The following is a 22,384-nucleotide window of genomic DNA, read 5'->3' on the forward strand; positions in this document are numbered from 1 at the left end:
TATATTCATATCTATCTTATCCACACTGGACTTTGAAATGCTTGTGCTTTATTTGCTTTGAGAATATATGTCCAATGGTTAGAGCCTTTAAGAGCATCAACATTCATTAACATCCCCATAATTTCTCTCTTCATCTCATTCGTCTACATCACTTTCCACTAACTTTATCACATACCCTTCCCGTTTCACAATTCCACACCTTCATTCATTAACCTCCCCATTTACCTTCTCTCTCCTACTTTTTCATACCTCACCTCCTTTTCTCTCTCCTACTTTCCATACCCCACCCATATCTGTCTTCCACGTGGTAATGCACCATAAGCCACCATTATTGGATGGTTTCCTATTTATTGGTGTTCCCCATTTTTTTTTCATTATGAGTAACATACCTCTATTGGTGGGAAGGTTCTTATTTTAAGTTTTTTACAAATAGGTAACCCCAATGTAGGTGCTCTAAGGGGTTTATCTAATACTACATTAATTTCTCTCTCCTCCACATCACTCATATCCAATCTATTCAAAAACCTCTATTTTCTTACTCCTAATGGTTAGACCAACTTTTGGGGGTTATCAAATTCTCTCTCCTACTATTTATCATATCCCAATATATTTTCCCTCTCCTTATTAATTTGATTCATCTTAATTCTTTATCATATTTATCATTTTGGAGTAATTAAGATACACTAACGATGAATTGTTATAATATTTATATTTTTTTTATTATTTGTATCATAACTAATTATATATGTTAATCGGAGTTATTTTAAAATCATCTTCAAATTATATGAATGAAAAATTAAGTACAAGAGGATTTTTTGGGGATGTGGAGTGTTTTTGGATTATTTTGAGGTTGTGGATTATTTTATGATTTTTATTGGTTTTTTTTTTCCTCTCATTTTTTGGATTTATATTCTAAATAAGTGTATAATGAAAAAGAGGTGTATGAAAAATGTATGGAGATATCTCAATATTGGGCTCTATTTATAAAGAAGAAAAAATTAGAGCGGTTTGTAAAGTTTTTTTTTATTTTTTTAATTTTTAATTATTAAATATGACCATTATTTTAAAAAGGGTCAAAAAGCATGAATAATTTATTTACAATCTCAACCGTTCACCACAATCAATTACCAACCATTAGATCGAAAGACATAATTCCCATGAACCAATAATATTTTGCCACTTGTCACACCCAAGTGATACTTTTCAGAATTTTTTTTAAACAGTCCATCTCCATAAACTAGAAAACCTCTCCCTCCTCCCTTTTTTCTCTCTCTTCATTGTTTATTATTTTTTTAGCCTTCTCTCTTCTCATGAACTGTTAGTGGACTAACCACTGGTAATACTCTAATGTTCATACATATAGAAGAGACGGTCTGACTTCTATCAGAGTATTACCTGTAGTTAGTGCACTGACAGTTCATGAGGACAGAGATGACTAAAAAATAATAAACAATGAAGAGAGAGAAAAAAGGGAGGAGGGAGAGGTTTACCCAGTTTATGGAGATGGACCGTTTACAAAAATAAATTTAAAAAGTAGTATCACTTGGGTGTGACAAGTGGCAGAGTATTATTGGTTCATGGGAATTGTGTCTTTGGATCTAATGGTTGGTAATTGATTGTGGTGAACGGTTGAGATTGTGAATAAGTTGTTCATGCTTTTTTGACCTTTTTAAAATAATGGTCATATTTAATAATTAAAAATTAAATAAAAAAAACTTTACCAACGGCTCTATTTTTCTCTTTTCTATAAATAGAGCCCAATATTGAGGTATTTCCATACATTTTTCATACACCTCTTTTTCATTAAACACTTATTTAAAATATGGATCCAAAATATGGGAGGAAAAAAAACAAACAAAAATCCAAAAACACTCCACAACCTCAAAATAATCCAAAAACACTCCACATCCCCGAAAAAATCCTCTTGTACTTAATTTTTGATTCATATAATTTGAAGATGGTTTTATAATAACTTCGATTAACATAAATAATTAGTTACGACACAAATAAAAAAAATATAAATATTATAACAGTTCATCATTAGTGTATCTTAATTACTCCAAAATGATAAATATGGTGAAGAATTAAGATGAATCAAATTAATAAGGAGAGAGAAAATATAGTGGAGTATGGTAAATAGTAGGAGAGAGAATTTTGATGACCGCAAAAGTTGGTCTAACCATTGGGAGTAAGAAATTAGAGGTTTTTGAATAGATTGGGTATGAGTGATGTGGAGGAGAGAGAAATTAATATAGTATTTGATAAATCCTTAAAGGGTCTAACCATTGGACATACTCTTATGACAATCTTACATGCAATAAATAAGTGAGCGTAAGGGCAAGAGATTGACAACAACATATGAATTTATTAGTCTAGTAAAGAGGTTCTTTCAAAAGACTTGTGGTGGAAACATTTAAAATAAGAGAATATTACCTTTTCGCCATTAATAAATTATCAAAGTCTTTCCATAAAGATTGTTTTGAAGAATATTACCTTTTCAGAGCCCCTATATTTTGTCTCCAGGATACTCCAAGCCTCCTTGGCCGTTGTAGCAGCCATAATAGTAGGGAGGATTGTTTTATCTACTCCCCGATATATTAAGGATAGGGTATAATTATCCCTTATTCGATTTTGTTTATATTGCTTTCGTCGTGTTTCATCCCAAGTAGCTTCTTGGATTAAATCATTTGGTTGTTCATAACCATTTTGTACTAACTCCCATAGTTCTTGTGAAATATATATGGATTTCATTTGGATAGACCATTGTTGATATTTTTCTCCCTTAAATGCGGGTATCTAATTTACTTGGGGCTAGTTAAATGTGTTTGAGGTTGAAGTGTTTGGGGAAGTCATTTTAATTTATGTGGTGTTTGGTTATTTTTAAGGGAGCTGGATTATTTTTTGTTTAATTGTTAAAGGCTTTGGATTATAGTGGCTCTGATACCACTGTTAGTAATTTAGGGCGGAAGTTAGTGGGAATAGCATTATGTTTTGTTTTTGTAATTGATGTTGAAGTGAAAACGGGAAAATGGGTTGACTTATATTTACTTTGTGACTTATATATAGTAATAGTAATGTCGGTGATTTACTTGAACCGACATTGTTATGATATTTTTTTTTTTCTCTAGAAGCTCCTAGGCTATACTTTCAAGTTCCATCAACTTTCCTTTTTTGTGACACCTTGCTGTTATGTTCCCTGTTTTGAGTTTTGAATGATGACAAACCACATTGAACTATCATATTGCATGCATATTTCTTTTTACATGTGTAGGTACCAAAGTACGAGTTCAATGGATAGAAAGACGAAGCTAGTGAAGCCAAGTCTTGAAGAATTGCATGAAGACCAAGATCAAGTTGTAGCATTTAGGTGTAAAGGTTTGAATGCACTATAAGGGTTTGAAACTAGAGAGATGAGCTAGTTGTGGATGACAAGAAATCTCGGTTACTTGTCATACACAACTACAAGTAAAACTTGGTTGATTGGAACAGTCTGGGAACAGATCTGAACCAGTCCTCAAAGTTTTACTTCATGTATTCGTATTTTAGGAAAGTTTCTTTCCGCGTAAAATTGATTTTCAAAATACACGGATGCATGGTTTGTTGTGTGAGCAAGATTTCTTAATTATGGCAAGTGTGTTATATGATATTATACTGAGTATATTTTCCTTGGAATAATTTTCATATTTTCTAAGAAAATATACTCTCATAATATCATGTAAACATTTATTTACCAAAGGCTTATTTAAGGAGTTTTGCTAACACACAAACCTTAAGCTTTTGCACGCATATTTTCATAATACTCTAAGCAAAAGCACTTCATCTCTTGAACTCTCAAATCCAAGCATAAACCTGAATACCACATAGATCTTAAATTACTCTCATTCTAAGCGTGTAAGGCTGTTTTGTTTTTGAGAGAAAAAATTGATTGTATTTGAGCATTCTGTGAGTTCAGTTTGGTGGGGAAGTTGATCAGGGATCAACTTCATTTGAACCATCATAGTTGGTGGTTGATTCGAACTTCCATAGGTAGAAGTTGGGGAATCATCTTGTGCATAGGTGCATAAGTGATTGAGTGTAATTTTTTTGTTATTCTGAGTTGATTAATAAAAGAGTGAGTGAGTGGAGGACGTAGACTTATTAGAAGTCGAACCTCGTTAAATCATGTGTTGTTTATTCATTGCTTTTATTTCCGCTGCTAGAGAACTGTTCTTTTACTGTTCTTACTATAATCGAAAAAGTTACAACATTCGGACAAACACTCAATTCACCCCCCCTCTTGAGGGTCTCTTGCACTTACAATTGGTATCAGAGCCTAACTTCTTGAAAGGGTAACACCTAGAGAAGGAGGACATAATGACTACTCAAGAAATGACTAGTGGATCCGGAGGATCAAGGTTACCAAAGTTCAATGGAACCAACTATCCTTGGTGGAAGAATTGCATGAGAAATCTGATCATTGGCACAGACTATGAGTGCTGGATGATCATCAGGAATGGACCAAGGAAGGTGGCTAACAAATCAGATGGAACAGAGAAGAAGGAGAGTGAGTACACTATTACAGATCTGAAGACCTTCGAGAAGAATGCAAAGGCCATGTCACTATTTCAACAAGGTATTGCTGATAATGAGGTAAGCCGTATATTAGCATATTCTACTGCTAAGGAAATATGGGAAACCTTAGAATTAGCCTATGAAGGCACTAGCGAAGTCAGGAGATCTAAAGTTGATATGCTTATGTCTAAATATAAAACTTTTGATATGAACCGAGATGAAAATATAAGAGATATGTTTACTCGTTTCATGACAATTATCAATGAACTTAAATCTCTTGGAAAAGACTTTACTAATGAAGATTTGGTGAGAAAGATCTTGAGAAGTTTGACAGTAAATGGCTGCCCAAGGTGACTGCTATTCAGGAGGCTAAGGATCTAACGAAATTGTCCATGGAACAACTTATTGGGTCATTAATGACTCATGAGATTTGGTGGATTCAAAGGAGGAAAGACAACCAAAAGTCGTGGGTTAGTTTGAAGGGTGAGGAAAATGATGAAGATCTCGATGAGATTGGCTCATGGCTAAGAGGTTTGAAGGAGTTTAGAACGCAGTTCAAGGGGAAGTCTTGGAAGAACAAGGGCAACTTGAAAAAGACCAGTTCAGCACTGGTTGCTTCAAATGTGGAGAAACTGGACACATGATTAAGGATTGTCCAGCATGGAAGAATGATAAAGGAGGACAGAGAGAGAAGAAAATGACTAAGAGTCTAAGAGGGATATGCTAGCCGCCTGGGGTGATTCTGATTCAGGTGGTGAAAGCGGGGAAGATGAAGCCCTAATCTGTGTGACCGTCCTGATTGGAGACATAGACCAGAAGCAGACCAGTTTAGGAAAAAAACACATGTGCTCATGGCAGGAAGCAGCTCTTCCGACGAAGAACAGGTAACTATCTCTAATATGCAAGAACAAATGAGATATTGTGATAGAGATGAGTTACTTTTATTGATCTGAGAAAATGTTAAAGGAAATGCTGCTTATAAAGCTAACAAAAAGAATTGAGAGAAGTAACTCGAAACTTAGACCTAAGTGAAAGCCGTTCTGCTGAACTAACTAAAGAACTGAAAGAAAAAATTTCAGAGCTTGAAATAAGTTTGGATCAGAAGAACATTGAGCTTGAGATGCTAAGACCTCAATCAGATTTTTCAAAAATCTATCAAAATATGATAGAGGATTTAGTAAACTCAAGGAGGCTGAAGTTGAAGGTATAAATTTCGAGTTACTCAAACAAAAAGCTTTGCTTTAGAACATTCTGATTTAATTTTGGCTCATAACTATCTATTGATGATGTGGAAGAATTGTTCAATGAGTATGTGGATTTGAAAGTTCTTTTGCTAGCACAAGTGGTCCTAGTGTTAATGTCGAAGACTTATGTTTGGAATATGAGGGTAAGATCTGTGATCTTCAATCCGAATTATATGAACTAAGAAAAGGCAAGAACATTGCGACCACTTCTGAACCAGATCCTGAACTGGTTTCAAAACTTAAGGATGAGCTTCATAAGGCAAAGTTGGATCTTGCCATTGCTGCAGAATTTAATGAAGCTCAACTTAAGAAACTTGAAACCAAGGAACAGGATTTGAGTGACTGCTTGAGACAGATGAACAGGTTGCTCGATGCTCAGAGTACTTTAAACATTCTGACTCACAACCTGGTAATCGTCAGAGGTTTGGATTAGGGTATTCTGGAACCAGTTCCCAAACCACCAAAGTTGGGAAGAGATGAGACTTGGATTTCGAATTCAAGAGAGGTAAGTACGTGTTTGCAAAGGACATATGCACGTATGTACCTACTGCGGTAAGAATGGTCATGTTATTAATACTTGTTGGACTAAGCAAAAACAAAAGAAATCAGTCTCATGTTCACAATGTCCTTATCAGAAGGGTCACACACACAATGGTCTAACAATGGAAAACATGATAAAATAAGAAGACCAATGTAAAACAAATCTGGGTTAGAAAGGACAGAGTCAAACCAGTTGCCAAGGACAAGGAACCCAAGAAAGTCTGGGTTCCTAAAACTAAACCTTGATTTGTTTGTGCAGGTTAGAGTGAGAGCAAACCATACTGGTATTTGGACAGTGGTTGCTCAGAACACATGTCAGGAGATAAAAGTCAATTTCTCTCACTCGTAGCCTATGAAGGAGGAAGTGTCACCTTTGGAGACAATAGCAAAGGTTTGATTAAAGGTATAGGTAAAGTTGGTAAGACACTTTCTCAACGATTAATGATGTTTACTATGTAGAAGGTTTGAAACATAACCTCTTGAGCATTTCTCAACTATGTGACAAAGGAAACCATGTTGAATTTGAAACCAATCTTTGTCATATAGTCAACACTGAAACAAGGGAACTGGTCTGCAAGGGATTTCGACATAACAATGTTTACATAACATTTTTAAGTCAGATTCCAAAGACCATGCCACTTGTCTTAGTGTTATAAAGGATGATCATTGGCTGTGGCATAAGAGACTTGGACATGTGAGTTTTTCTTTACTAAATAAACTGAGATCTCAAGACTTGGTGACAGGTTTACCTAACATCAAGTTTGCTGCAGATCATATTTGTCATGAATGTGCTAAATGTAAACATGTCAAGTCCTCTTTTCAGCCAAAGAAGTTTGTAAGCACAACTAGACCTTTCGAACTTGTACACAGGATGTGGGCCCATGCTGTGCAAAGTCGAAATGGTCATAGTTATGTGTTTGTGTTAGTTGATGATTATTCTCGTTTCACTTGGACAATCTTTTTGAAGTTTAAAAATGAAACTTTTGAAGAATTTGAAATTCTAAAACAAGTCCAAAACAAGATTAGTCATCAACTGGTCTCTATCCGGTCTGATCATGGTTCTGAATTTGACAATGTCAGCTTCGTAACCTACTGTAATGATCAGTATCTCACAATTTTTCAGCTCCTAGAACTCCACAACAAAATGGAGTGGTTGAAAGGAAAAATCGCACTCTAGAAGAAATGGCAAGAACAATGCTTCTAGAGAGTGGTCTTCCTCGAAACTTCTGGGCTGAGGCTGTGAGTACTGCGTGTTATATTTTGAAAGAGTAATGTTGAGACCTTTACTGAAAAAACACCTTATGAGCTCCTTAGGGGAAGAAAACCAAACATACACATTTACGTATTTTTGGGTGCAAAGTTTTGTACACAACAATGGTAAATCAAGTTTGGACAAGTTTGACCCTAGGAGTGATGAGGCTGTTTTCGTTGGATACTCTTCACAGCAAGGCATACAAAGTTTTCAATAAAAGAACCTTGTGTGTTGAAGAAAGTATCCATGTCTTGTTTGATGAGACTAACATGTTCAGCAAGCATGTGCAGGTTAAGTTTGATTGAGTTCGATACTTTACAGGGGCTAAGGATGAAGAAGGTGCTGAACCAGGCTCACCACACAACTCTCATAGAGAGGAAGAGTCTGGTCCAGCACAGAATCAGGTAGCTCAAGAGGTAAGGGAAGGAGATAGTGACTCAGATGCTCATCCACATGAAGATGATGCAGATGAGACCACTATGGAAACTGGTTCACCTGCTCAAAACAACAATGAGACAGGGGGAACCAGTACAGGAACAGGTTCAACATTAGAAGGCACAAATGCAAACTTGATATGAACAAATCTTTTAAGTACAAGTCCTCTCACCCCACTGATCTAATCATTAGTGATATTAACAAGGGGGTGCAGACAAGGAATTCTTACTTTGCAAAACTTTTGTGCATTCTATTCCTTCTTATCAAATGTTGAACCTACTGACTATAAGGTTGCTTTAACGGATCCAGATTGGGTTCTAGCCATGCAAGATGAACTCAATCAGTTTGAGAGAAATCAAGTATGGCATCTTGAACCCAGGAGGAGAACATGTCTGTTATTGGAACTAAATGGGTGTTCAGGAACAAATTGGACGATTCAGGAATTATAGTCAGAAACAAAGCTAGGCTAGTGGTTCAAGGGTTTAATCAACAAGAAGGAATTGATTATGATGAAACCTTTGCTCCAGTAGCCAGGCTTGAAGCTATCAGGATATTAATTGCATTTGCTGCTCAAATGAACTTTAAACTCTTTCAAATGGACGTTAAGACAGCCTTTCTTAATGGTTATTTGAAAGAAGATGTTTATGTAAAGCAACCCCCTGGTTTGAGGATAGTGCTTGCCAAATCAGTTTTTAAACTCGACAAAGCTCTTTATGGTCTCAAACAAGCTCCTAGAGCTTGGTATGAGAGACTTTCCAGTTTTCTTTTAGAAAATGGTATAAGAGAGGATCAGTTGACAAGACACTATTCTTGAAAGAAAGGGGAACTGATCTGTTAGTGGTCCAAATATATGTTGATGATATTTTTTTGGAGCTACTAATCCTGATTTGTGTAATGAGTTTGCAGATTTGATGAAGAGCGAATTTGAGATGAGTATGATGGGAGAACTTGGATTCTTCCTTGGCTTCAAATCAAGCAAACCAAAGATGGAATCATGATCCATCAACAGAAATACCTCAAGGAGCTGCTGAAGAGGTATGGTCTGCAAGATAGCAAGTCCTATGAAACACCTATTCCAACTTCTACAAAATTGAGCCTTGATGAGAAGGGAAAGGATGTTGAGGGCACGCTATACAGAGGTATGATTGGCTCATTGCTTTACTTAACAGCCAGTAGGCCAGATATAGTGTTTTCAGTAGGGTTGTGTGCGAGATTTCAAAGCAACCCTAAAGAATCTCACCTAAAGGAAAGGATTCTTAGATATCTCAATGGTACTGATGATTTGTGTTTGTGGTATCCAAAGGGCAGCAGCATGAGCCTCATTGGATACACAGATGCTGACTTTGCTGGTTTTATTGTGGACAGGAAGAGTACTTCTGGAATGGCCCACTTCTTAGGTTCTTGTCTCATTTCATGGGGATCTAAGAAACAAAATTCTGTAGCATTATCCACAGCTGAGTCTGAGTACATTGCTGCTGCTTTGTGCTGTGCTCAACTCTTGTGGATAAAGTCACAACTAAAGGATTTTGGGGTCTGTTTCGGAAGTGTTCCTATTTTATGTGATAACACAAGTGCAATCAATATTTCATAGAATCCTGTCCAGCATTCTAAAACCAAGCATTTGAGATTAGGCATCATTTTCTAAGGGACAATGTTGAAAAAGGTAATGTTGAGTTGGAGTTTTGCAGGTCAGAAGATCAACTAGCTGACATATTTACAAAACCTTTGAGCAGAGAAGTGTTCATCAAGCTTCGTACCTTGTTGGGTATGATTAAGATTAGACAATGAGCTCTTAGGTCTTGACTTGTCCCTTTGGCTAGTCAAATGATGTCAATTTGTGTATATATTTTTTTCTTTTGTACATTTTTCTTTTGCTTTTTAGGGCTTACAAAGTTCTTATGCGATGCTGAACTGATCATCTTAGTACTTGGTACTTAAGCATAAGTCTTAAAAAGGTAAGTTGGCACAGACCAGTTGCAGACCACTTGGGAACCAGATTCTTGAGGCGGTTATTCTCTGAATATTGTTTATTTTTCAAATTTCAAATTAGGAAAATAAATGAAGTGACGGTTGTAATTAAGGCAACTGCAGTTTGCGAAGAACGGATATATCTTTGATTTTTTTTCTTACCCTCTTATATATATTCTTGCATGTGATCATACTTTCCTTATTTCTCTCTTATTCTCTCTGATCACATTTTTCCTGATTTTTTCTTTGTTGCCTATTTTCTCTCGATCAAACCCTAATTTCTTCTTCTACTTTTTCTTTCTCGAATTCTTGAAACACAAATTGTTCAAGTTTTCTTTCTCTTTTCTAAGTGCTCAAAACAGAGGTAATTCAGTCTCATCATGTCAAAAAGAAAGACTTAGGTTGGTCGAAAAGGAGGTTGAAGAATCTCCTGAAATTGAACTAAGAAAGCAAAGGAAGTGGCTGAACCGTGGAGGATCCGATTGTGGAGGAAGAGGTTGAAGATGAGGAGAAGAACCTTTATAAAGGAATCCAAAGAAGCCAGCAACCACAAAATCCACCACTACAAACAAACACTCACCCAAATCCACCACAAAATCTACCACCACAAAAGCGGTTATTCCAAAATCAACCGCCAAAATCACCAAAACCGCCACTCCCAAAGTTACAAAAACCACCACTCCCAAAAAGCCTGTCACACCAAAATCAAAGGCTCCTCACCAAAACCGGTTGAGGAGTCTAAGCCAGAGGAGTCGGAGAAGAGGAGGAGTCAGAATCTGAAAAGGAGTCGGAGCCGGTGGGTGAATCTGAACCGGAAAATCAGGAGATGGAAGAAGAAATTGAGAAGGAGGAGGTTGTAGTTGAAAAGGCAAAGAAGGTTGCCGCCAAGAAACCGCCATCAAAAGCGGTTAAGTCTGTTGAAAAGACGGTTACCAAACCCATTCCCCCAAAACAGCCAGTCAAAACCACCAAGCCCAAAATCTCTACCTCTACAATCGCACCTAAACTAGTGGAGAAATTAAAAAAGAAGGAAGGTGCTGATGTTGAGGGGGAAGTTTCTAAGAAGGGGTGTTAAGGCTGGTGCTAGCAAGGGCACAAGGATAAAGACGGTTGTAGGAAGGGTGCTGATCTTCCAAAGGCAAGGAGATTGTGCAGGAACCAGAACCAGAACTGTTCCCTGCGACAAAAAGAGGAAGTTGCTGCATTGCTGCTGCAGGGTTCTAAACCCAAGAAAAGTAAGTCTATCACTCCCGAGCCTTTGTATGATTTGAGGGATAGGTCTATTCTGGTTGGTTTTTCTGTTGCAAAGAGTTGGGTTGATCAGAATTCTTGCATGAGGTTAAGGAAGCTTTAGACTTTCAAATGGTCGTGTTATTTGCCAAAGAACTTGATGTGTTTATGCCTTTGGTTGAGGAATTTTATGAACACCTGCATACTAAGGACGATGGGTCCTACTTTGCTTTTGTTAAGGGCACTCCCATTAATTTATCTGAGAAGATTTTGGCTGAAATTCTCAAAGTCCCAAACAAGGGACTTGATGAGTACTCAAGGGAGAACTGGCCCACAGTTAAAGGCCTCACAGCAGAACAGATCCAGACCAGGTTGTTCACTGGTCCACCTGACCCTAAGCAGGGTACACCATTGGCCACTTAAGGAGCCCATCATGAGGATCTTTCATACCATAGCCTCAAAGATTGTGTTTCCCAGAGCACAAGGCCGCATGAGTGTCCGGTTGATGGATAGTGTTCTCATATACTGTCTCATGGAACATATTCCAGTCAACCTCCCTGCTATGATATTGGGTCACATGATCTGCTGTGTGGAGAAGGCTAAGCATGCACTGCCCTATGGAGGATGGCTGACCTTAGTATTCACTCATTGGAAAATTCGTATGGTGGGAGACTATGGCACCATGTCTCACCTTACGAATCAGATTATAGGTCAGAAGGGCATGTCATATGCAGGTGGTGTTCTAAAATGAAAAGTGAAGCAAAGGGTGCTGCTGTTGGTGAAGGACCAGTACGGAATCAGTTCAGGCTACTTATGCCTTGGTGAAACAGTTGAGTGACCAGAACCAGATGATGCAGAATATGCTAATAGTGTTACTCAACTTTGCACTGCTCTTCAAGAATCCTACAGGAGAGTTGAGGTTCGCCTTGAAAGCTGGTATTCAGGTCAGAGAGGATTCTGAGGCAAAGGCAGAGTCATCCCATGCTGCTGGTGATGAAGATGATGATGAACTGGTTTCCGAGGAGAAAGAAGAAGAGGAGGAGGAAGAGCAAGAAGAAGAGGAGGAAGAAAATGAAGAAGATGTTTCAGAGGAGGAGGAAGAAGATGGGACTGAAAATGACTCTGGAGCTGATTGATTTCTTTTTTTTTCTTCTTTTTTTTGCTGCTAACCCCTCGCTTTTATTGAACTTTATCTCTGGTTGCCCCCCTTTCCCAAATTACAAAAACATTTATCTTATGTAATTTGGTCTACTACTGGTCTGTAATAACTCTTATTTAGGACAAGTAGCTTTTGGTACTCTGCAGGAACTTTGGTAGCATCAGCATCCCTAGAATGCTGTTAGAGCTGCCTATTTAGCTTGACTTACTTCTTATCTACTACTTGTGTTTTGTTCTTTTATAGTACCCTTGATTTATTTTGATGATGCCAAAAGGGGAAGCAGGTGTGAAGTTCTGTGATCTTTTCCCCTACTCTTAGGGGGAAGCAGGTCTGGTGTTACAACCTGTGTGTGTTGCAGCAACTAGAACAAGGCTGAGTGCCTTGTTAGTGGTGACAGACCAGAAGTGGTTTGGATTTGAGTGTATTCAAAGCACTTTACTTCTTTTCACCTAATGACTTAGAAATAAGTCTGAACACTACTGATGTTCTTCTTGCGAATGCATGTTTAAGTCTAAGAGCTCTGAGTCTAATCAGTATTTGCCTATGGTACTTAGAAACTCTTTCTTAAACTGCTGTCAGTTAGTTGTGAACTGGTGTACTTGTAAATGATGCTTAATCTGCAGGAACAGTACGAGACCAGTGCTTTGAGTTCTTATCTTAAGAATTCAATTTGTTTAAAAAAGTTCCCAAAACTAATGATATTATTTGCAGGGGGAACTTCAGGGTTTGTCATCATCAAAAAGGGGGAATTTGTTATGTTCCCTGTTTTGAGTTTTGAATGATGACAAACCACATTGAACTATCATATTGCATGCATGTTTCTGTTTACATGTGTAGTTCCAAAGTACGAGTTCAATGGATAGAAAGACGAAGCTAGTGAAGCCAAGTCTTGAAGAATTGCATGAAGACCAAGATCAAGTTGTAGCATTTAGGTCTTAGATGCAATGTAAGTGGTATAAAGGTTTGAATGCACTATAAGGTTTGAAACTAGAGAGATGAGCTAGTTGTGGATGACAAGAAATCTCGGTTACTTGTCATACACAACTACAAGTAAAACTTGGTTGATTGAAACAGTCTGGGAACAGATCTGAACCAGTCCTCAAGGTTTTACTTCATGCATTCGTATTTTAGGAAAGTTTCTTTCCGCGTAAAATTGATTTTCAAAATACACGGATGCATGGTTTGTTGTGTGAGCAAGATTTCTTAATTATGGTAAGTGTGTTATATGATATTATACTGAGTATATTTTCCTTGGAATAATTTCCATATTTCTAGAAAATATACTCTCATAATATCATGTAACATTTACTTACCAAAGGCTTATTTAAGGAGTTTTGCTAACACACAACCTTAAGCTTTTGCACGCATATTTTCATAATACTCTAAGCAAAAGCACTTCATCTCTTGAACCTCAAATCCAAGCATAAACCTAATACCACATAGATCTTAAATTACTCTCATTCTAAGCGTGTAAGGCTGTTTTGTTTTTGAGAGAAAAATTGATTGTATTTGAGCATTCTGTGAGTTCAGTTTGGTGGGGAAGTTGATCAGGGATCAACTTCATTTGAACCATCATAGTTGGTGGTTGAGTCGAACTTCCATAGGTGGAAGTTGGGAATCATCTTGTGCATAGGTGCATAAGTGATTGAGTGTAATTCTTTTGTTTTCTGAGTTGATTAATAAAAGAGTGAGTGAGTGGAGGACGTAGACTTATTAGAAGTCGAACCTCGTCAAATCATGGTGTTGTTTATTCATTGCTTTTATTTCTGCTGCTAGAGAACTGTTCTTTTACTGTTCTTACTATAATCGAAAAAGTTACAACATTTAGACAAACACTCAATTCACCCTCCTCTTGAGAGTCTCTTGCACTTACACTTGCCTCACACTTAAAGCTTCCACAACAGCAACGTCGGCCATGAATAGTTGTTAACACCCCAATAATGCAATATTATTTAGTATCATGAGTTGCACCATCAAATAATTAATGGTTTGGCATGTTGCATATGAACTTTTACCAACCATGTAAAAGCACAAGTACTACACACATCCATGCAATCCGTCAATAATACAACCTGATGTACTTACCTCAAGTGCAATTAATCCCTAGATAGATATAAATGCAAACTAAAGAACAGTCATTTGGAAAAACTAGGAAAAATATAGAATTAAGAGTGCTCATATTGGTATAAAACAACGAACCATGAATTTTGTTTTTTTTTTTTCAGTTTTTACAAAAGTAAAGTTCATAAATTTTAGATTTTGCTTTTAAAACAAATTTAGTGTAAAATCATTACCCCATGCATACGAAGTCATATGTCAAGCATTAGTGAGAATCATGTGGGAGCCCAATGGTTGGAGCTCCCACCTCCCAACCTCATGGTCAGAAGTTCAATTCTCACCAACCTCATATATATTTGGAGGTGATTGTGTGGATTTATGCTTCTGGATATAAATCCCTAGTTTTCAGTCTTTGGAAGTTTTCTTATGGGTTGGGATCCCCTTCTTACCCCCTAACTCATGAGGGCTGAGCCTGCTTGGGCCAGTAAATTACCGAATAAAAAAAAAATTATGTCAAGCATTAGTTATAGTAGTAAATTTAGAAAATATTAGGTGATTTTTCATGAACACTAAACCGTTAAAATCTTTATGTATTCTTAAAATGCTTGAAGTAATCAAATTAGAAAAATATTCACATGAAATAAACGTCCCATCTTATATAACTTTCGTCAATAATTGACTAGTTTCTCCTCTTTTTGATTTTCTTTGCAAGAAAAATAATTTGTTGTAGTTCTTTCAACTAATCAAGTGACGAAGTTTTTTATCTGACAAACAACAATTGAGATGTACTAAACTAACTATAACTATAGTAGAAACCCTTACAATGTAATATGTTTCTCTCCTAAATTTTCCTCCTTTAACATATCAATAAATAATTACTTCATTATATTTGAACATTTGAATAGTTAGTCACTTTGAAAATTAAAGCTCTCTTTCAAAAAAAAAGAAAATTAAAGCTCAATTTAGAGGTCAAAAGATAAAAAGCACCTCCCTCCCGCCAAAAGAGTAAGTATTCTGCATACCCGCGCGGAACCCCAAATTCGAAACTGTATAATAGAACCAAAACAGAAAGAAGAAAAAACCCATTGAGCTAGACATTTTCACAAACACTTGGTAGGCACCCACCATCAAAATTCACGATGAAATTCAAGGCCTTTCTGACAGAAAATGGAGTAACCCTTTTAGAGAAGAGATTCATTCCAGCCTTTGAAAAAATGGGGAAAATCTGTTATGTGTATCTCACCAAAGATCACACCTTCTTCCTCCACAACCTCCTTAACAACGATGGTGTTCAATCAATCGCTCAATTTGGAAAGGATGCCTTCTTCTCTGAATATCGAATCTCTAGTCAAAACGAAGATCGTATCGCTTTCACTCTTGATCTCTCTCTCCTCCTCCGAGCGCTACGATCAGCCGCCGCCATTTCTTCGTCCGTTGATCGCCTCCAAATCAAGCTCGTCAAGAAACTCCCCCCAAATTCCACAAACCCCATGCCTTTTCTCACCTTTGAGACTAAAGGTTATGCTTCTGCTGTCATTCAGGACGTTCCGATATCGAAACCGCTTTCGAGGGCTCAAGTTACCGAGCTCCAGACCGGTCTTGACGATGCACAAGACCTCCCAAGAACCCTTGTTGGTGTGAGTGAGTTGGACAGTTTGTTGATATTTGTAGAGAGGATGAAGCAGTTGGGTGATGTGATTGGTGTTGAGATTGGCAAAACTGGTGAATTGGGTTTGAAGGTGTCAAGCAGTTTGGTTACTTTAGGGGCAAAATTCAAGAGTCTGATGATTATAGGAGAAGATAGTAATGGCGATGAAGGTGGTGAGATGAGTGTGTTGGTGAGTATGAAGCATTTCGTCAAGTGTTTGCAGTGTCATTTGGCTAAGCCTGATTGTGCTTTCTATGGAGTTGGGTCTCAGGGTGGTTCTTTGACTGTTGTTTTCCAATTCTTTGTTCCGGGGTCGAGGCAGACCGATAAATCTATCAGCTTGCATTGTAGGCTTCCACTGCTTGATCCTGGTTCTTGAGTAACTCACTCCTTTAAGCTTTATTGCTTCTGTGAGTTCTACTGAATTTTGGTATATTATTATTAGTCCTTAAATCTAAATGCTGCAACTTTTATGTGGTTAATGTTCATACACATTATTTTACAGCTTCTCTGATTGTTAAATTTATGTGGTAACTTTTGTATGGCATCTCTAGTAAACTTTTGTATTATGTCTCTGATATGCAGATGAAGTATAACTGAAACAGCAAATTTCACAAACTGTATATAGAACAAAACTGTTATTCATTTTTCAAAGAAAACTGTCAATGTTTTTGGAGCTACAAGCCAACAACTAATAAAATGTATTTGACCAATCACAGATGAGCAACAAAAAAAGGCAATAACCTACAAAAACCATTGTTCCTGAGCTATTGGATCTATTGAAAGTGTACGTACAAAGGTATTTGTCCTATAGAAACACAAATTTACAACACTACTTTGAAGCTAGAAGATTCATGACTTGTTTCTTTGGAGTAAATCAGTCATCTCCCAAACCTCTTTGTACCACACTCTGAGTAGAATTTGGAAGTTGGCCTCAAGTAAGGAGACTCGCATTTGTCATAGAACTTTGCAAGACTGGTTGGCTGTTAAAGGACAAGAGAAACCCACTGATTAGGAAAGAGTGGCATATAGGAAGTAGGGTCAGGAACAGTGTTACCTAATTCCCTAATTCCTCGCGAATTCCGAATTGATAAAAGCTAATTATGGTAGTTTTGGTTCATTTTTGGCTCATTTTGGGCGAATTGGCGTATTCACAAGGCGAATTAGGTAACACTGGTTAGGAATCATTAAATACTACTATTATGTAATTATTCCAACGCTTCAGGAACTCAAATAAGAGAATACAAATAGGCTGAAATAGGACAGATACACCAGTAAAACAATTGTTTAACATGTATAATTGAATGACCCAATGGTTTGCATCATGATTCAACGAATAACAGACATAAATATTAGATTGTATCTTTTTGGAACGAACCAAGCCAAAGAACAGCTTATCTGCATATAGTATATCAACAATTCAGGATATCTGCATATGGTATTAAAAGGAAAAGTTATATGGAGGAATCATCACTTCATAAGGTAATTTCTAGAAAATCTGACCTCCATGCTATCATTGAAGCGTCATCATTTGGTCCAGGTGCGTTCTCTGGTTTGATGCCTTGGGTTTCAGGACTTAACTTGAAGGAAAGAATGGTCAAGTATGGAAGAAAGCCAACCTCGTTGCAATAATTTAGGATAAGAGTTCAGGTGAAGTTAAAAAAGAAGGCAGAATTACATATAGCTTAAACAATTATGACAAGAGAAATTTAGAGATGGAATTAAGAAACGTTTTGAGGATTCTAGTAGCTGCAGGAGCTGTTGAAGTGGGAACATATAGAAGTGATGGGCAAAGATTAAAATGTAAAGGCTTGAAAGAGGAGGAACTAGAGGAGTATTTCGACTCAGTTAACGCACCTGAGGGAACAATGTGGAGGAATGAGCAGTTGATTGTATATGGAAGTGCTCATCAAATGAGCAGTTGTAGAATGGGGGCATCTAAGGAGGAAGGTGTGGTTAATGAAAATGGAGAAAGTTGGGAAGCAAAGGGACTGTATGTATGTGATGGAAGTGTGCTGCCAACTGCTTTAGGAGTTAATCCAATGATCACATTTCAATCAATAGCTTACTACATTTCTGCAAGAATTGTGCGGTCCTTGAAGAAGCAAAAATTATAAGTTGTTTTCTTAATTCATTGAACAAAACCATAATACAATGGCTCTTGCTAAGAAAAAAACTCTCAAATTGGCACACTTTTACCGTAGTTAAGTAGTTAATCCTCTCTTGTCAAAAATCAAAAAAAAAAAAAAAAAAAAGTAGTTAACCCTCCAAATTCCAATTCTCCCGTCAGGTTTTGATTAACTCAGAGCAATTTTGGCAAAAATAGTCAAAGTTCTTCGGACCCTTTTCTTTTACTTCTTATCTTGTGTTGATAAACTCCTAATTTCTTTAAAATGGAGTTCATTAGTTATTTCTTGTTTTTCTTCCTTATATGTTGTACTTTTTGGTTTAGGATTGAAGAATATGGCATGAACGTTAGATCTTACTTCCTCCCTTCTTTATTAGGGTGCGTTCTCTTCAAATTAAAAAATTAAGTTTCAGGTCTAATAAGTTCAGATAAGTTGCAATAAGTTTCAATCAGGACAATAAGTTCCAATTAGGTCTAATAAGGTCCAATAAGTTCCAATCAGGTTCAATAAATTCCAATCAGGTCTAATAAGATTCAATAAGTTCCAATTGCTAAAAATTAATAATGTCTAATAAGTTTCAATCAGGTCCAATAAGGTCAATAAGTTTCAATCAAGTCCAATAAGTTCCAATCAAGTTCAATCAGGTCCAATAAGTTGAATCAGGTCCAATCAGGTTTAATAAGTTTCAATCAGTTCAGTTTAGTTTCAATAAATTCAGTTCAGATACGTTCAGGGCCAATAAGTTGAAGAGGACACACCATCGGTACATATAGAAAAGACACATTAAAATAAAGAGAAAATATTGGGTCAGACGGTCTGACCCAATATAATGGTCAGACGACCACTGTTATCAACAATTCACCCCTAAAAGTTTATTAATTTATTTCCCACAAACTTAAAATTTTCTCATAAAGTCATTTATCGTTCATTCGCGAATATTGTAGTGAAGGATTGCCTTCACCATTTATCGAACATAGCTTTCTCTTCTTCAGCTTTCCAATTTCTTTGGACGGCGGTGATTTTCGAGTTACCAATCTTCTTCCTCGAATACCCAACTCCCCAAACGATGGCGGCGGCGAAGTTGTATATTGTTGGTGTGGAGGTTAAGGGTTCGATTTTTGTTGGTAGCACTAACTAAAAGTGTAATTGAAGCACTAATTTTAAGTCTATTTTAATGACAAAATACGGTATATTAACTGAAAGTCTAACTGAAGTATTGATTGTAATTCTATTTCAATTACAAAAGAAAATTACCTTGAAAGAATTTCAATGAACTGAAATACTATCACTTGTAACACTACTTGTCATATTAATTGAAAGAAGTGTTAACTGAAATACTAATCCTACTAGCTGAAACATTCATTACAATAACTGAACACAAGAATTATATAAACTGAAGCACTGGATCTATCACCTAAAACACCTTTGTGGTAGAATAAAGTCATTCAGTTAACCAACTGAAAAAATATTAAAACCAACTGAAAAAATTTAATAACCAACTGAAAATGAAAACAAACCTTTGCTGTAAAATAAATTCATTCAGTTAACCAACTGAAAAAAAATAAAAACCAACTGAAAAAAATTAATAACCAACTGAAGGAGAATTGTTTCTAACTGAAACACCAATGCTTCTAACTGAAACAAAAGTGCTTCCAACTGAAACGGGTCCGACCAGTTGTTTTATCACACCAGTCTGACACAATACCTTCTCTAAAAAAATGAGATAGAAATAGATAAAAGGAGAGACTCATGTGACAAGGAGAGATAGAAATAACATATTACAAAAAATGAATATAAGCAGGACTCAGTGGAAGCCTTAAAAAAGAACATGGAATCATCTGCAAAAAATAAGTGAGAGATTTGTGGCCCTCTTCGGCCAACTTTAATACCTTGGAACGTGCGAAGAGCAGTGGCTTGAGAAGTCATGCGGGACAGAATATCCATACAAAACAAGAACAGATATGGCGATAAAGGATCTCCCTGGCGAAGACCACAGGTTGGAGTAAAGGAGTCCGTAACATTCCCGTTTATGATCAGTCGATAAGTAGAAGTCGAGATACATTCCTGGATCATTTTAATCCAATGAAGAGGAAACCCATAAGCTTGTAAAATTTTCAATAAGAAAACCCAGTTGACCCGGTCGTAAGCTTTGTTCATGTCGAGCTTTAAAGCCGCCAGATGATTGTTACCACTCCGATTTTTATTAATGATGTGGGTAAGTTCATGAGCAACCAGAATGTTGTCATCCATATGACGACCCGGAACAAAGGCGGTTTGATTATCCGCAATTAAGGATGGAAGCAATCTCTTCATCCGGTTTACCATACACTTAGCTATGCATTTGTATAAAACATTACATAAACTTATAGGACGCAGGTGATTTACCTCAGTTGGTGGAGAGATTTTCGGAATAAGAACCAATAGCGTGCGGTTCCATTCTTTTAGTAAGTGCCCGGTAGCAAAAAAAATTTGCACTGCAGAAATAACACCGTCCCCCACCTTCGCCCAATGAAGCTTAAAAAATTCGACATTAAAACCATCTGGCCCTGCGGATTTATCATTAGGAAGCGAAAACAAGGCTTGTTGTACCTCCTCCCTTACCAAAGGTAGCAGTAAAGTTTCTTTGTCAGTGATGGACAGGTGCGGCACTGGTAAGTCGCGTAACAAAAGCTCAACCGCTTCGCCATTATCATGTGAAGAGATAGTCCTATCACCATTTGATGTAAAAAGAGAGGAGAAATGATGCTTGATGATATCTTCAATGTCTCTAGCACTGCTAATCCACTCACCATCCGAATGATGTAACATATGAATAAAATTCTTAGGATTCCGAGGACGGAGGCGGCGAAACAGTAATTTCGACGGCAAATCGCCACTCCGAATATGGTTGATCTTCATATGTTGACGCCAATAGGCATATGCTAAGGCCGTTTCCTCACACATAAGACGGTGATGTTGGGTAAAAACCATACCAGCTTGCAGGGAATCAATATGATCCGCGGACTCTTGGAGTGAGGAAAGAAGTTTTCGCCAATTTATTCCCCAAAAAAGTTTCCGATCAAGGCACCAAGCCCTAAGACGAGTCCGAAGCAGAGCTAACCTTCGAGCCAGAGTGTAAGCAGGAGAGCCTGCAATAACAAGATTCCAGATGCTAGAAATCATATCCCTTACCTCCTGAAATCCGAGACACCAGGTATCAATTTGATAGAACTTTTTTGCATTGTTCCCCGAAGAAGAAGTTTGTAGAATAATCGGGGCATGGTCCGATAAGGTAATTGGCAAGTGCTTGACAATTGAATCCGGAAAGTTAGCAAGCCATTCTGGAGAAGCATAAGCGCGGTCTTCCTAGGTTCGTGGGAACTTTGTGGTCGATTTGGTTGTTACGGAACGAGCAAGTCTTTAGACAAAAAAGACCAACCATGGCCTCCATTGCTACTACCCTCCAAAAGAGTGATGACCAACATGCTTACTTTGCTATTGACCGCGGGGGCCAGGAACGGGTAACGGGGGATCCTATTTCTCCACCGGGTTTCCATCAAGTGCAACTTGGGACTCAGTCTTCCGACGGCACGACAATCCAGATACGGATTCATGCAGTTTGGAATAAAGCTAACCTTTCTACGGGCTTGGGTTGGGCGATTGGAGCCGCTCAGGATAATCCGGGGCGGCAGTACGGCTGCTTCTCTTATGCGTCTTCGGCCATCGCCGCCTCCAGCATGGCTTGTCTGAAAGCCGTGCTGTGGGCTCGGCAGGTTGGATATCCACATATTACTATTTTAACGACATCGACAGAGTTCGTCCGGGCGCTGGTCTCTAGCGAATGTTCCGATATCCACATCAAATGGACAATAGATGCAGTGAAGGCCTCAGCTTTCTCACAGCCTACGTGTCAGATCATCAGGGTGAGCCCTTCCCAGATTACGGAGGCCCAACAGGTTGCTCTCTGGTGTCGACAACACAAAATGGATTTCGGCGGATGATGTTCGATGGAATCCTTTTCCTTTCTGTTTTTTCATTTCCGATGCTTCTAGTCTTTTTAGTTTGTTCTTTCTTTATTTTCCTGGTATGTTTCTCCGTTGTCAAAAAAAAAAATATATAAAAATATAAAAATTCTAAATAAAGGAATTGTAGCAATTAAAAAAGAATAGAGGACATACATTAATAGCTAAT

The 22,384-nt window shown here is 37.5% G+C and overlaps 1 protein-coding gene across 1 annotated transcript; it reads left to right on the plus strand.

Moving 5' to 3' along the window:
* Window positions 1-15,401: 15,401 nt before the first annotated feature.
* On the plus strand, window positions 15,402-16,587 carry LOC104899203 (hypothetical protein). The gene has a single exon (XM_010686352.4). It carries the CDS (start codon window positions 15,577-15,579, stop codon window positions 16,462-16,464), a length of 888 nt encoding a protein of 295 aa, XP_010684654.1. The 5' UTR covers window positions 15,402-15,576; the 3' UTR covers window positions 16,465-16,587.
* The last annotated feature ends 5,797 nt before the right edge of the window (window positions 16,588-22,384 follow it).

The sequence above is a fragment of the Beta vulgaris genome, chromosome 7 (genome assembly GCF_026745355.1).
Source record: "Beta vulgaris subsp. vulgaris cultivar EL10 chromosome 7, EL10.2, whole genome shotgun sequence".
Classification (NCBI taxonomy): domain Eukaryota; kingdom Viridiplantae; phylum Streptophyta; class Magnoliopsida; order Caryophyllales; family Amaranthaceae; genus Beta; species Beta vulgaris.